This window comes from Motacilla alba, chromosome 18 (assembly GCF_015832195.1).
Source record: "Motacilla alba alba isolate MOTALB_02 chromosome 18, Motacilla_alba_V1.0_pri, whole genome shotgun sequence".
Taxonomy (NCBI): Eukaryota; Metazoa; Chordata; class Aves; order Passeriformes; family Motacillidae; genus Motacilla; species Motacilla alba.
This window is the reverse complement of record NC_052033.1, coordinates 54,740-69,983: the sequence shown is the minus strand read 5'-3', so window position 1 is coordinate 69,983 and position 15,244 is coordinate 54,740. Positions and strand designations below refer to the sequence as shown.

Genomic DNA, 15,244 nt, shown 5'->3' with positions numbered 1-15,244 from the left:
TGTCACAATTACTTTTCCGGTTTCACTAACACAGAGGTGATTATCAAAATACGAGCACAATGAAAAGAACACTGAAAACAAAACAGGTAAACATTCATTAAAGGTGCAGTAGCCACATTAAAGGGTTGATTATACAAAAATAAATTATTCTCTATGACCAAATGAATGAGAAAAGTATCAAAGTTCGTAATTATTCAATATATAGTTTATATACCTTGTCAATGTGTCTTGAAATGCAGAAATATGCAGTGAAACGAAAACACCCCAACACAGAACCTGCTGCTACTGATAGCCCCACAGTAATTTATAAGCTGTTTTATTATTCTTTTAAAAATATTCTATGTTGAAACAAGCTCTTGAGCTAAATAAAAATTAAATTTGAAAATTAAGATAGTAGAAGATGTCAAAAGTTGCTGCAGCATAATGCAAGCTCTCCTTTTTTTAATAGATTCCTCCTCCCACCTACAGAACCCACAATTCCTTCCTTACTTTTTTTCTCCCAAATACTTTTCCCTGCATCATGCCCAACTCTGACCAAGATTCCTGATCTCTGGGGGGCAACAAAGTGCTGTCTAAATGATGAGACATACAACTGGCTACTTGGCTATGCTGCAATGCCTTAAGCAAAGGCTACACAGAGGTCAGGGATACAAACCAACCCACCATTCATGTTGTTTCCCTTCTCTCCCCTGAGCAGAAAGCTCCTGCAGGTACAGGAGTAACAGCAGTTGCCATGATTTGTATTGCCTCTGGCTCATTTGAACCAAAGTTCTAACATTTAGATAGCTAATGATATCTTACTTCATTTGTTCCTATTATACAGCTTTTAACTACAATCTTCCATTAGAAAAGCTTAGTTACAGCTACACTCCAAATTGCTTGAAAGAAAAAGGAAAACTAATTGAAGTCATCCAGCTGATGGAAAAGGAATGCAGATTGGGCAAGGTACTTCCTTTTTTTCATTGTCTCAGTGGTAGTGTATCTCTGTGTCCTCAGCCAGGACACAGAGACACACTGTCTGATGCCATGACATTCAAACCTCCCAAAACCAATACAAATAGAGTAATATGCTCTACAGCTGGGTGAATCTCTGGGAACAGTCTCTTCTTCTGCAAGACTGGCTGTACTTTTTAAAAATGAAGCAGTCCAACAGGTGAATTTCAGCGCTCAAGAGATCATTTCAGATGACTAAAAGATGCAAAGTACTCATGCACCCTAAAGCAGCACCAGGAATTTGTTAGAGAGCAAAATCACTTCATACAAACCAAGGTGAAGAGCTGAACCTTTCTCCGGTGATCATGATGATACAAGAGGGGAAAGAATTGGGTTTGAACCCTTATTGAGATCTTCCATGGACAAGAAGTTTCAGAACAGATGCTGTTTTGTTACTAATCTTCCACTGACTCCATTCAAAGCCATGCAAACATCCCCTACACTGGGCCTGCATATGTCCTACAGCTACTGCAATATCACGCAAAGAATATGCACATAAAATTAATGAGTCCTGGCCAATCTCAAACGTGCTCTAAATTGATTAAATGGTATCAAGGTGACGCCTCCTTCCAAGAGACTGAAAAGGTATGGTCTTGCTGGTTTCAATATATATCTCTCTCTATATATCTATTATCTATCTATCTATCTATCTATATCTTTGGACAATGACAAGGCTAACCACACCACAAAGAAAATTAATTTTGTCCAGAAATTACCAAAACTCAGTGTTGAAAAGTTCCCCTCAAATAATCATAGTCATCCCATCAATTGATCACCGAGTACCAGAAACCAAGGAACACAGGTGTTTCATAGGAACTGTGAGATCTAATGATACAGAAATTCAGACTGTGTTTGTCTTTGCACTATAGAAATGCAATGCAGATGTAGATTTGGCACAAAAGAGCAATTGGGCAGAAATAGATGCTCCAGAACACACTCCCGTAAGCAAGGCTTCTCTTTGGCATCAAAGGCTCTGTTAAACATGGCATGTACACACCAGTAGGAACATGAAGTGAAACTAAAGGCTTCCTTCAGAAGTGTTGAGAGGTATGCAGAAGAGAGTAAAGGTTTTTCTCAGGGTCTAAAGGTGGCATTTGGGTTCCTTTTTTTCCCAGTCTGTTAATGGATAACACATGGACAAGAGAAACTGTTCTGGATGTATTCCAGAGTCAGTAGAGAGTGCTGATAGGGCAGCCTGTGCAGACTAAGACAAGCTTAAGGGAGTAATCAAGCAAATCTGAAGCTAAATCTATCAACCTGGCAACTGTCCTGCAGGGAAATCATCACCCAGTCTGTCTGACAGCTCCTATTGCTACAATATATTTGTTAGCAATATTGTGCTGCATTATGTTGTCAGAGATATCAGGAAAAGGGAAGAGAAAAACTACCAGATCCTTGAAGTGAACTTGTATGTAAACTATACTTAAAGGAGTTCAAAATTTTAATCGACTTCAATATTACCAATCGACTTCAATATTACCAATTAATTTTTAAGAATTTATCTCTGCTCACTCATATAGATGCACAATTACACTGCTTCTTAGTAATCCATAAAATTTCAAATAACATATTCCAAAGATACTTTCCGAGATAACTGCCTTTTTCTGATACAAAGACAAAAATCTTTATTTACCGCATATAGTTATTTTCTCTGCAAAGGATAATACACAATAATGACCTATCTACATCCAATATTCCCAGATCCACATTACCATTCAGTTTTACAGGGTGCATTTTTTGTATCTTAACAATCTGCAGAGCCCCTCCGGGATTCTCAGTAACCCACACCACAACCTTCTTCCTCTGAAATTCTAAACTAGCTGCAACCCTCTGCTATGATTAATTCAGTGATGTGGTGCATCAGCCAGAATGAAAAGCTCTCTAGCAGAAAAAATAAAACCAACTAAAATTCAAAGGAAAAGAAAAAGGAAAAAAGGAAAGATTGGATGAGTCAGCACATGACACCCTGGACCATAGCTTCCCACTCTGCAGTGAAACACTGCTGTGATCAGTTACATGTTTGAAGGCTGGGATTGAACTCCTGGCTACTCCTGGGAGGCTGGAAGGCCTCAGGGGCTACCTGTGCTGGAAGGGCTCGGTATGGAGGAGGAACCAACTCGTCATCCCCACACCTCGCCTGCCATGGGTGGGCTGGACAAACTGATGTGTTTCTTTCCAACAGGTATCTTCCTCTCTAAACATCAAGTCAAACTAAAATAAATGCTCAAGTTAAACTGCATCAGGCAACTCTGACTGTTCACTCAGAAATGGCTCTGATTGATATTCACCCATTCTCAAAAAGCAGGGCCTGTACAATGGCACCATTTAGTTATTACTGGGAATATTGTTCTCAACAGCCACATTGTAGTCCCTGAATTCTACAGGCTATGGGTAGGACTTCAAGGCATTGCTTAATACCATGACCCACTTAATTCATGCTGTATCAATGAAATACAAATGCTGTGAATTACTTCTGCTGCAGCTACACTGCACAGTCACACACATTCCTCTGCCTGGACACCCAAGATATCTTGGCTCAGTTTCAGGCTGCAGTTGTTTCAGTGGGTGTGCCTAAGAGACAGAAGGATGCTTCTGGGGAAATAATACTCTCCAGAAAAAGTTCATCACCTCTAAAAATACATGCTCTGAATTCCCTTGGAATGGTATTTCCCATTTTCCCATAAACACAAATAACTATTTTAGTGTGTAGCAAAAACTTCTAAAATGCCCTCGAAACACTGCATTCATGAAAAAGTATTATTAAAATATTTCCCTTACAAATTACCATGTTTCTCCTTTATCACTAACATGCTCCCATTCTTAACATGCTCCCAATCTGTGGTCAAGGCATGTTCTCTGTGTTATTGAGGGTACAAGATCTGCAACACAAATCAATGCTTTCAGCTACATCAAAACTGTGGCTGCTGATGCTTCAGTCCTGTCAGCACTGTCAGACAGACAAACAAAAGCCCAGCCCTGAAAAGGTAACTGATTATGCATATTCTAAAGATGCCACCCTGCTTAAATATTCTTCTTATAAGACAACTTCAGGATAGCCTTATAGAGAGATTAATGAGGCAGAATGGTGTCTATAGAATCCCAACCTTGAAAACATAGAGGTCAGATTATCATTTCAGGAACCTTATTTTGATATACACACCCAAGAGGAAGCAGACAATACCAGCAAATATTGCACCCTTCATTATTAATTAATTGTCCCAGCATGCTGGCATGTTACCTTTCAAGAAGTCACCTGCACAGCCTTCTGAGCACCAGGCACCCAGCACAAAACCATACTCACTGAAACAAATACTATCAAAAAGGGAATTGGGGGGAGATTCTCAAGTATCCCCAAAAGCATTCCCAAAGTGTTTATGATGCAATCAGTCCTGCATCCCAGTGAACATGTGCACTCCCAGTGCCCCCAGGAAGGAGGGGACACTGCAGCAGAAATCTGCCTCATTATACACAGCAAAATGACTCAATGACATCCATGATATCCTGGGCTGTGTTGTGAGCACATGAGAAAAATGTGTGGAAATAACCCTGCCCTGCTAAAACTAACCTAATTTAAGACACAGAGTTTTTTGTTAATCATCTGTGGTGACTTTGCATGATACCATAAAAACATCATGGCTGCATTATATGGTTTTGTGACTGAAATCCTTTACAAAATAACTTTCTATTTTATTTACAAGTGTTGAACAAGAAAGTTTCAAAAGACATTTTTAGTGTTATTTGCCCTGACTCAGCACTTCCGTTGCCATAACCTACTTAGAAAAAAACCCATATAGGAGGCAGCTGGCTCTAACTGTTCATGATGTCGTTCTCTCATCTTCTGGTGATTAAGAGGATTTCTTAGTATTGAGCAAACAGTCCAGAACACAATCAGAGGTTTTCTTTGCTTCCACATGCAACATTTACCTTAGGTTAGTGAGAAGTGAAGAACAAACTTCCCTAGACTAAATATTCTAAAGCTAGACTAAAGCTTCCTATGGCACTAAATAAGATAAATTAATTTTCCAGGTTTGAGTCACACCTACTGTAAGACAGGTAGCAGAGGTATTAGGAAAGGGATTAAGGTAAGAAGTATGATGGTCTAGAACAGCTTGCTTAAACAAAATTTGCTCCGACAGTGCAGAATTATCCAAAACCAGGTCTTACACAAAGGTAATTAACCATAGAGCCTATGCCATATTTCCCTAGCTTAAAGCAACAGCACTCACAGCTTTCCCTGGATATTCTCAAATCAAAAGTTTTCCAGTCCCTGAATTCTATTTTAAAAATAGTGCTGCAAATTTCTGAAAAGGATCTGAATTTTACTGTTTATTTCCTCCAACATCAAAAAGGAAAACCAGTGCAATGTTTGAGGCACTTAGAAGGAAATTCTACGAACTTCCGAGACACCTGTTTTATCTGTGGTACTCACCAGCCAACTTATTTTCATCCCCAAAGATCAACACAGCATAGATTGTATTCTCAATGACTGGGGAAAAAAGTTCCAATAGGCCTTAATAGATCCATTCACAAACTTACCAGGAAGACAAGACTTTAATTCCTCACATTAGTTCGATACAACAACAAAACACTCTGGAAACAGGACTAAATTAAACAAGTTATTATAAATTAAACAACTAATTTTATATTTTGACAACTTGATTCCAAGGGAACCAATTACTGTGGGAAGTACCTGAACACTGCAGATTCTTTAAAATGTCATTAATGTGTTTTACTGTGACAAGAACAGCCACATACAGCAATGCCGTTTGTTTCTGAAAGTAATAATACAAAAGCTTAACTTACATAGATACCTAAACCAAAAAATGTGGCAAATAAGTAGCTTTTTTGTTTCAAAGAGAAGCCAGCTGGATGATAACTTAAATTTTCTACACCTCATTTATTCTGATCCCAGTGACTTGGCTCTTATTCCTTCACCTGTGTTACAGAGAGCAGAGGGAAAAGTGTGTTGATACCTGAGTATTTTGTACCAGGCAGTACAACTACCAATATACTACACAGCCAATATATTATTTAACTGAAATTATGTCAGAACACAAAAACATTTTAATCATTGTCCATCTACAATTAATAGATTATTATTACATCTACCCTATCACAAGTTATAACCATAAAAAATGGAATCACAAGAATAACCATAAAAAATGGTTATTCTCAATGAAAAAACTCTTTTTGTGGCATACTGCACCTTTAAGCATAACACCTGTTTAGACACAAACATTTTCAAATAGAACAGGGACTTAGGTAGAGACCACAAACTTTAAAACATCAGGTAAAGTGCAAACACTTCTGTCACCCACTTTTCTTATGTCCTTTGTACTGTTGTGATTTAGCTTTTTTCTTCTGTTTGGATGAACTTGACTGGCTCTCTCTTGATGCTGCAAGAATGAAGAATTCAAAATTTATGTTAATTAACAAAAAAAAACCCCACACTTTAGAATGTGTCAAAGCTGCTACAGTTACAGAATTTTTCCTTAGTGACTGAACAAAGACAAACTTACTGTGGAAAATCAATTTACATTAAACTACTTAACAAGAACTCACCCATTACTCTCTTATTAAAAAACAGTTTTTGAAATGCATTTCATCAGTTATTATCACTTAATCTGACAGGACAAGTTGTGATATAATAAATTACATACAGCTTCTGCACAGGCTGAGTTCCACTAAATTCAAGAGGTGAAACAGATACAGTGGCAGTCTTAAAGCAATATAAATTCTCAGCGAGCTCCTCCAGAACAGACTAGATGCTTTTTCCTGGCATCCAATCAGCATCTTCTGGCATTGAAAAATAGTAAAAAACACTAAGAAGTACTTTAGAAATCAAAGTGGGAAAGATTAGAACTCTCAATTAGAGCTTCTAGGCATTAGCAAGAGTTTTTTCTATTTTTGTTATGCCTGGGGACCTAACTGGAAAAGGTTAGTAAATGAGCCCCCACTAAATTAATTTTCATTATTGACAAAGCAGGACTCACACTGTGGTGCTGGAGGCTGGAGCTGGTATCCAGTGAGCTGACACCATCCCACAGGATACAGATCTGGGGACTCACAATCCACCCACTGATCATATTCATCTTCCCACCCATCGAAGTGTATCCTCAGAAGCCGGTGAATGATGCGTGTCACTGTGGCCACACACACCAGGCGAGGCTCCATCAGATCTACAGCCTCCAGTTTCATGCCAACATGAAACCCATGGTTTGGAACTTCCTGGGGAAGCAAAGAAAGCAAACATCATTAAACAGACATGTTCATCAAGATACTTTAAGCACAGTGCTGAAACAGGGATTTCAATCCACTTAATACAGAAAAAAACCAAGTATCATTAATAAAGCTTCCTGTACCTCTGCATGTGTTTAACATTTCAGAGATACCAACCTTTGTTTACTCAGATGGTTCTTGTCTCTAAAAGTTTGAGCTTTTCAAAACTGTATTTAACAAATGGGTCCATCCCATGCACTATGCAAAAATGTAAAGAAAATACTAATTCCAGTACAAACACATATAATTTCATTACCTTATTGAAGAGCTTTACTGGTGCAGCTATTGAGTCAGTTTCCCTGAGGTAGTCAAACCATTTAAAAGGGAGTTTTGCATAACCTGTGAATTTTAAACAACATTTTCAAACATCAACTGCAAACTTCACGTGTTAGAACAACAGCAAAAATAGCACATTGGGAGTGTGTTACAGCTAAAAAAACAACAAAAGTCAAACATCAGTAGCAGAATCTTCCACTCTCTGAGCTTTGATCTAAGGGACAAAAAGACACCTAGACATTGCCCATTTGGAACTAACAAGAAGAACTGGGTAACATAAAAGATATCATTTAAGTTAAGATTAATCACTTAAACTGGAAGTTTTTTGTCCATGCAGATTCTTATCTCAACAAATGCCCTACACAAATGACCCAGAACAGAACAAAGAACTGAGAACATCCAGTTTCTTCCCTTTGGGAAATAACTCCACTATTGAATTGCCAGGAACAGAATGGTAAGAATAAACATGGATATTTTAAAAGTTTAATAAGGGTAAAAAGAACAGTAATATGTAATACAGAAAATTCAAGGATTTTTTAAACCTATTATAAAGGGAAGAAAATAATCTCTCAAAAAGATATGTAGCTGCAACTGAATATGCATAAAACACAGGAATATCTTTTCCTCTGAGCAATTTTAACAACTGCTTAAACTAATAATTCTCTAATTCTAGCTGGAGCAACAATAGCCTGGAGAATTTCTCTGCACCAGTGTGCAGTGATGGACATCCTGCAGTGGGCATGGTGTGGGAGCTACAGGAGAGGTCTGCATCTCACCTCTGTGGGGGTAGAGGGCTGCCACTCAGTACCCACAGCCCAAAATTCAATCCCATCCCTCAAAATGCCTAAGCATCTGCATCTTCTACTGATGTCAGCATGGGATGAAGAAGTTTGGGAGGAAAAAGCTTTGCAAAGTCCAATGACTTCACAGCAACTGAAGTTATCCACAATACGAAATGCAACTTGAATAAGAGTGCTCACAATGGCTATGGAATCTATCCATTAATAGATGCAGCTGGAGAGTTAACTAATAATGGCAATACTCTATCAGTTTTGCATATTAATGTGTTTCTTCTCAATGTAACATTCCTTTGCTACACTAATATATTTGTACTCAAGTTCATCACACACAAGAAGTGTGCACATGGGCCTTGTCAGACCAGGCAGAATTAAGTAGCTGTCCATTTTCCAGCCCATAATTTGGAAAGCAAAGTATCCTCCTCATTGGAGCTAAGGAGCTTTGATCACTTTGGTCCTATTAAAATTGTTAATGCGCATTATGCTCTGTATTTTACTGCTAGTAACTCCTCTTCCAAATGACTTCTAGATTATTGCACGTGTGATTTATAATCACCTCTCGCTGATTACACAGGACTTAGGAAAAACTGCAATAAAAGGGAAAATGTACATGGAGGTAAAGAATTAGGTTGCCATGATACAAGAAACGCTATAAGTATCATAAATGTGCTAACAACAAAAACCACATTCTGAAAGTAGTGTTTCAAGAGTGAAACCAAAAGGTAAGTTTTCCTCCTATTCTGTCTCATCAGTTTCATATATGTATTTCTAAATTGATTGATATGTACTGATATACAAGCATTCTCTCTCATAAAAACTTCTATTGCAAGAGTCTCTGCACCTCAGATTTCTGAGGGATGCTGGTGCCCATGAATTTCTAGGCAATAAATTCACTAAATGAGCTGAATGAAAAATAAAACTAAATCTGTATAACTGCACTTTCCACACACTCTAGGGTGACAGAGTTGTCACTGTACCACAACAAAAATGGTATGAAATTACTTCCTTCATGTTGCATTACACTGTAGTTATTACCTAGAAAAATAATTCATTAAATACAAGTAGAAGTCTGCAAGAATGAGAATGGGGGGGAAAAGCCATAGAAAATCATTGTCACCTGTCAGCCATTATACAGCTATGATCCTCTTAAAATGTGCCAGACCAAGGCAAAAAATGGGAAAAGGGAGGCAAAGTCTTCTGCAGGCACATGTGCTTGTGGACAGACAGCTTTTCCTCACAGAGGGGTTTATTTAGTGTACAGTCCTGAAGCTCAAGTTTGTGTATATGCTTCTAAAACTTGACTGGTGTAGTTGTGCATCAGCCTGAAATTCTTTACAATGTTCATTAATTGTTTTGGTGGGCAGGACCTCCCAACCAATGACACTTTCTGAAGAGACCTTTTAGTGACTCCCACACTTTCCATTGACTTAGTGGAATCCTCAATTTCTGACAGCAAATGCAAATTATTTCAGCCAATAATCAATCTAACTTTTTCTAAATGAAAAGTTGGTGACCTCTGGTTTAGATTACTTGAAAGTAAAGCTGTTGTATTTATTTCAGACTTGAGAAAGTCCTAAGAAGTGACCTGAATTTTGTAGGCTGAGTTAAGAAACAAAGCATATGGCACATATAGTATCACTGAGCAGTATTAACAATAAAAGGTGTCAGAATGCTACCTGTACCTCTGGGTGGAGTTAGTTCAATCATGTTAATTTCACAGAAACCAACAGGGAAAATAGAAGGGGAAGTGGCATGGTAACAAAACCAATCAGACCCATCTGCTGCTTCTGAGCCATCAATCCCAATCATAAGATAGCCATCTGCTAACACCTTGGTAAAGAGAAACAAAATTTCACATTAAATACCTTCAGCTGGGTGAGAAAGCGAGAAAGAAAGCATGCCATGTTTCAAGAGTGAAAGCAATTCAATTATAATGGAAGCACACTTAGAAGGACATTCAATTATAACAAAAACCCTCCAAATTGTTTCTGTCTCTACGACTGTGAATACAACTGTTATAGGTACCTTTGATAACCGCAAAGTTATGAGATGAACATTTCCTTTTTTTGATCTCTAGTTTATTTTTCTTGTGAACAACAGCTCTACTTCTAAAGCTTTATAACTCAGTCTGTTCTGCAGCTTGCAAGGATATTCAGTACACCATTACTCAAAATCATAGCAATTCTCTTCACCGGAAAGGTTAAACAATTCAGCTAAGCTGCTTTTTATATTTTCTTTTTTAAAGCAGATTTCACATGGATTGGCTCCCTTTCAATCAAACTAAGAAAGAAGGACAGCCTTAAAATATCTTCACAGACTTCTGCAAGTCAGCAAAATGAGGTTTGGTTTTGAACAGCTGCAAAACTGGTATAACTAGCAGAATATTTTCCTGCAAATTCCTCTCACAAATACATTCTAATTAAGGGTAAGGCTGAATTTCCAGAGCTTAAAGTCAAATTTACATGAGCACATTTTCATAGCAGTTGTATATAAACAATCGACAGACATACCCCATTCACTGTGCAAATGAAGTCTCCTAATTTTGGTTTTGAGCTTCTCGTTTCAAGCCTGAATAAAGGTTAGGGGAAAAGGATTCCTCTTTGCCTCCCCAAAATACATATTTGCTTTCTTACCTTTCTGATAGTTGCCACACATATTGCTGAAAGGTTTAGGGGGTCTATAGCTTCCAATTTCATTCCTTCTTTAAACCACTCTCCAGCTGCATCAACCTCTTTTACCTAAAGAATCACAGAAGAGCAGCAGAAACAAAAAATTTAATGAGCCTGGAACAAAACATACCCCCACACTGCCAAAGCAACAGATTGAAATATCTGTTCTAACACCTGTGCTTATACCAAGGAGGTCAGATTAGACGTAAATAGGGGGGCCAGGATGTAAATAGAGTTTCAGGTCTAGTTTACACGCAACAGGAACTGAAGGTCCTCAATGAACCCTGCAACGAGTGTTCTAGCTACTCAACTCACCTTCATAAATAAATGTGGGGGTGCATCAAAATGTCCATCCTGCTTCTTTGTAATATCTACAAGGAATAATAATAATACTATAATATTGTTCAGAAGTTTTGTTCACAGAGCACACAGTATATTTTTCAGAATATGTTAACCAATACCACACAATCACTGGTGTTGGGAGGCCCACAGTTCATTAGTAACACTACCACAAAAATCAGGAGGACATAATCCATCCACCCATTTTCTTTGCTGACTTCAACCTGAGCTGCCTCTATAAAACAAACATAATTTACAGAAAAAACCCAATATCCAGTATTTACAAGACAAATTGATTATGTCACAAAATTGATGAAAGTATTACATAGAAGCTTTTGCAAAAAATTGGCAGGATTAAAGTACTTTGCACTATGCTATGACAGAAAATTACATTTATATATATATTTTATATAATTACATATAATCGCTTTAAATACATATATATGTATATGTGTCTCTATATCTATCTGTTTATAAATTATTTCAGAGAAAGTTGAAGCATTAGGAAAACTGAAGGTCTTTCCCTTAAGGGAAGCCTTGTGGAATGCTTTACAGAAATTCTGTCTCTAAAAAGGGATACCACCTCAAAGGAACAGAGAAATAATAAAAAACCCAGACTTTTTGTTTGTTTAGAAGCCTTAACTATTTGAAATTACAATTGCTTTTGTATTTTAGGTAGCAAAGGCCTTAACTGTGTCCCTTCTATCACATTGTCACTTCAGTTGCCCAGCCCATTCCCTAATGGCCTCTAAATCATGTAAATACTGCAATATAAAATATTAGACAGTCTTGAAACTTGCCAGTAAATAGAGATTCTGTTTCTACTAGGATACGTGTCCATGTTGCATTGTAGAAAGGAGGAGTTAGATGTGAAGAAACTAGGAGTTTGTGGAGTAGGGCTGTAATTCCAGGTATCAGCATGAAAAGTGAAGTTTACCATGCTTGAATTGTGCAGTTAAAGTTTTTTCTACCTACAGTTTGCTGGCCTCTGTTTATCATTGAATCTTCTAAACACTACAAATCAACCTAAAGGTTATTCTGGCTTTTCCACTGCAGTATAATATGTTAATTATAATTTTAACTGAAATTCCTAAGTATCGTAAAATTGGTAAAACCCCTGGGCCACATTACGTAAGATTCTCAAGTACCATTATTCAAGGTAGTTTAATTGTATAAAGCAACAGAACTGCTAAAGCCAGATTCCTCCCAGCCAACACTGCCTACAAAACACCTCTAACCCAAACCAAACGTACCAGATCTTTTGAACCTGTGTCCTATACTTCGAGACCAGCCAATATGATGAATGAGTGGGCTGTACATATGGCACCAGAAGTCATCTGTTTTGTCCTCACTCTCTTCATACACCAACCTCAGGCGGCCCCCAACAACACTATCCACCACTGCCACCCTTGTCCGGCAGAGGTGCGTCTTGTCCACTACTTCTACCCTCATGGAAGTTTTGAATGGGTACTGCATACTTTCAGACACCTTGAAACAGCACAAAACATACATTCTGTTAGAATATCCTCTGGTTTTCCATTTCATATCTTTTAAAGCACATTATTGATGCACTTGTCATTTAATTGAAGTACTTGTTAATCAACCTGGAGAAATGACAAATAATTTGTCTTCTATTTCATTGTAACAAAATATTTCAGAAAACTAAGAACAGATCCTACAATGCCTAAATTCTTTCAAGGTCATCCCTTAAGATGAGATACAATTCTCATATAACTTCAAGGAATTTTCAATTGACATAAGGAAAGTTTGTTCAGTTGTTAACAATAGATGAAGTTACCTTGAGAAACAACTTTAACAAGAAAAACCTCAAGATTTTTTGTTCTTGCTTGGTCAACCACTCAAAATACAGCATTTTAAAAACAGGATTAAAATGCTTCATTTTAAGGCATGGAAAACAAACCTCCAACATAATTAAAGCTGGCAATTTACAAAAGTATTTCTTCAAAATACACAAAAGAAAGGAAACAGATGTTAATCTGCTCTGTAAAAACAGACTGTATTTAAAAATCAGCATCTGTCACTTGCCATTTTCATTACCTCCTCTCCAAAGGACTGAGATCTTGCCAATTTAATTTGGCTTCCAACTAAACTGATTTTAAAATAAAAATTAACAACTGCAGTTTGGTTGGTTTTAAAACATTACATGCAGTGTAAAACAACAAATTAAGTCTCATATTTCTACTAAGAACTATATACACCATCATCTCACAATACTGGCATGTAAACTTCCAGCACACTATACTGCAGCTGCCACACCTGAAGACATGACTAAGACAGAAAGAAATCTAGTCCAGAGCAGGAAAAAAATACTAAGATTTAAAAGTATGATCGTCATTTGTTCTACATCCATGCTATATTAATATACTCTGTTCAGTTTCTTGAAATAGTGTACAAAACAAATAATTCCTGAATTAGAAAAATCAGTTTTCATCTTCCTTAAATATCACAGGGTAACTCATGAGCACTTCTAGGTTTTGTGTGGATTTTTAAATGGGGTATTTTAAAATTAAAATAGACCAACTAGTTTTTACAGACAGCTATTCTTTCTAGAGCAAAGTTTACCAAATACATACTGATTAGTGTGGACATAACTGGAGAAGGGATTCCAAGGAACACTGTATCTAAGGGAAGAAACTACTGTACCTCTTTCACTGCAAGAGGAGCTAATGTGCCACTGTAAAATATTTCAGTTCTTCACACTGTGCTGCAGTTTTCTTTACAGAACATCACTGATACTGTACCAGCCTTACCTTCTGAGAAAAGTCAGGAGGAAGTGTTTTGGCACCAGTAAGTCGTTTCACTAGAAAAGCTTTCCAGTTCGTGTATTTGTGTTGGATGGCTGTTGCAAATGAAAGGGAAGAAATAAGCCACTGATTTTTAATTGTGCCCGTTAGAGATAATATTAAAGTCTGGAATAATATTAAGGTTCTTCTTTCTTCTGGAAAGAAGAAATCCCAGATGGCTATTAAAAGGCCTAGATGACAATAATGACAAAAAGCCTCTTTAGAGAATGAATGCTACCTAAGATGAAGTTTATAGGCCAGGATAAACAACTTAATAACAAAGTATAAATAAAATCAGTGCACATTCCCATAACTGATTAGCAAACTGCTGCCAATCCAATCTTAAAAGCTTTGAGTCACATCAGATGGGCTACTCCAAGAAACACAGCATCAGTCAAAAGTTAAAATTATTAATTCATAACTGTTGAAAAAGTCATTATGGTAAAAGAATATTTTGCTATCTGGATCACGAGCAAATTTAGTTTAATAAAGAGACTTTGAAATCAGTCAGTAAGACTACTATTTACATACTTCGAGGAGGAACTAAGGGCTTCCCACTGGTTGCACACCAACCAACTGGGTGGATGTCAGACCCACAAATGTTGCACCAGAAGTCAAGACTTGAATCATTTTCAAATCCTTCATATCTCAGCAGAGCATTGTATCCTGAAAGAAAGCATTTTTAAAAAAATACAAGAATGAAACAGGATTATAAAATATGTACGAATATTTCTTGACCATCATGCACATTATATTGGTTTCTTAAATGTATTTTTAATAGCAAGTTGGGGGTTTTTTTGGCACATTTCTGGATGCTATTAATGCACAAAATTGATTACTTTGATAAATGTGCATGTATTATCATGTAAGCCAATTTAAATAAGATTAAAATGCTTGAACTATAAACCTTTAGAAGTTGCACAAAAGAGGACAAAATTAATTACGCACAGTATCTGCTTTTTCATATCTTGGAACTGTAACCTCAAATTTCTAACTTTTTACCAAGAAAAGTGATTCGTATAATGAGGCTTCTTGACAGCTCTTATACCACATCTCCTTTCTGCTCTGGACTACTCTTACTGCACTC

General features: G+C 37.2%; 1 protein-coding gene across 12 annotated transcripts in view; it reads right to left on the bottom strand.

Annotated features, from left to right (window-relative positions):
- MBTD1 (mbt domain containing 1) overlaps positions 1-15,244 on the bottom strand; it is a 35,788-nt gene that overhangs the window by 4,413 nt on the left and 16,131 nt on the right. For 8 of the 12 annotated variants that reach the window (XM_038157021.1, XM_038157023.1, XM_038157027.1 and 5 more), the window contains 9 exons: positions 14,689-14,823; positions 14,125-14,213; positions 12,607-12,841; positions 11,330-11,385; positions 10,979-11,083; positions 10,022-10,175; positions 7,529-7,611; positions 6,987-7,221; positions 6,312-6,389 (listed from right to left, as the gene is read on the bottom strand). In XM_038157021.1, the coding sequence (XP_038012949.1) occupies positions 6,312-6,389; positions 6,987-7,221; positions 7,529-7,611; positions 10,022-10,175; positions 10,979-11,083; positions 11,330-11,385; positions 12,607-12,841; positions 14,125-14,213; positions 14,689-14,823 (1,170 nt within the window). The remainder of the gene's footprint in view (positions 1-6,311; positions 6,390-6,986; positions 7,222-7,528; positions 7,612-10,021; positions 10,176-10,978; positions 11,084-11,329; positions 11,386-12,606; positions 12,842-14,124; positions 14,214-14,688; positions 14,824-15,244) is intronic. The other 4 variants (XM_038157024.1, XM_038157028.1, XM_038157030.1 and 1 more) reach the window with 1 other exon arrangement.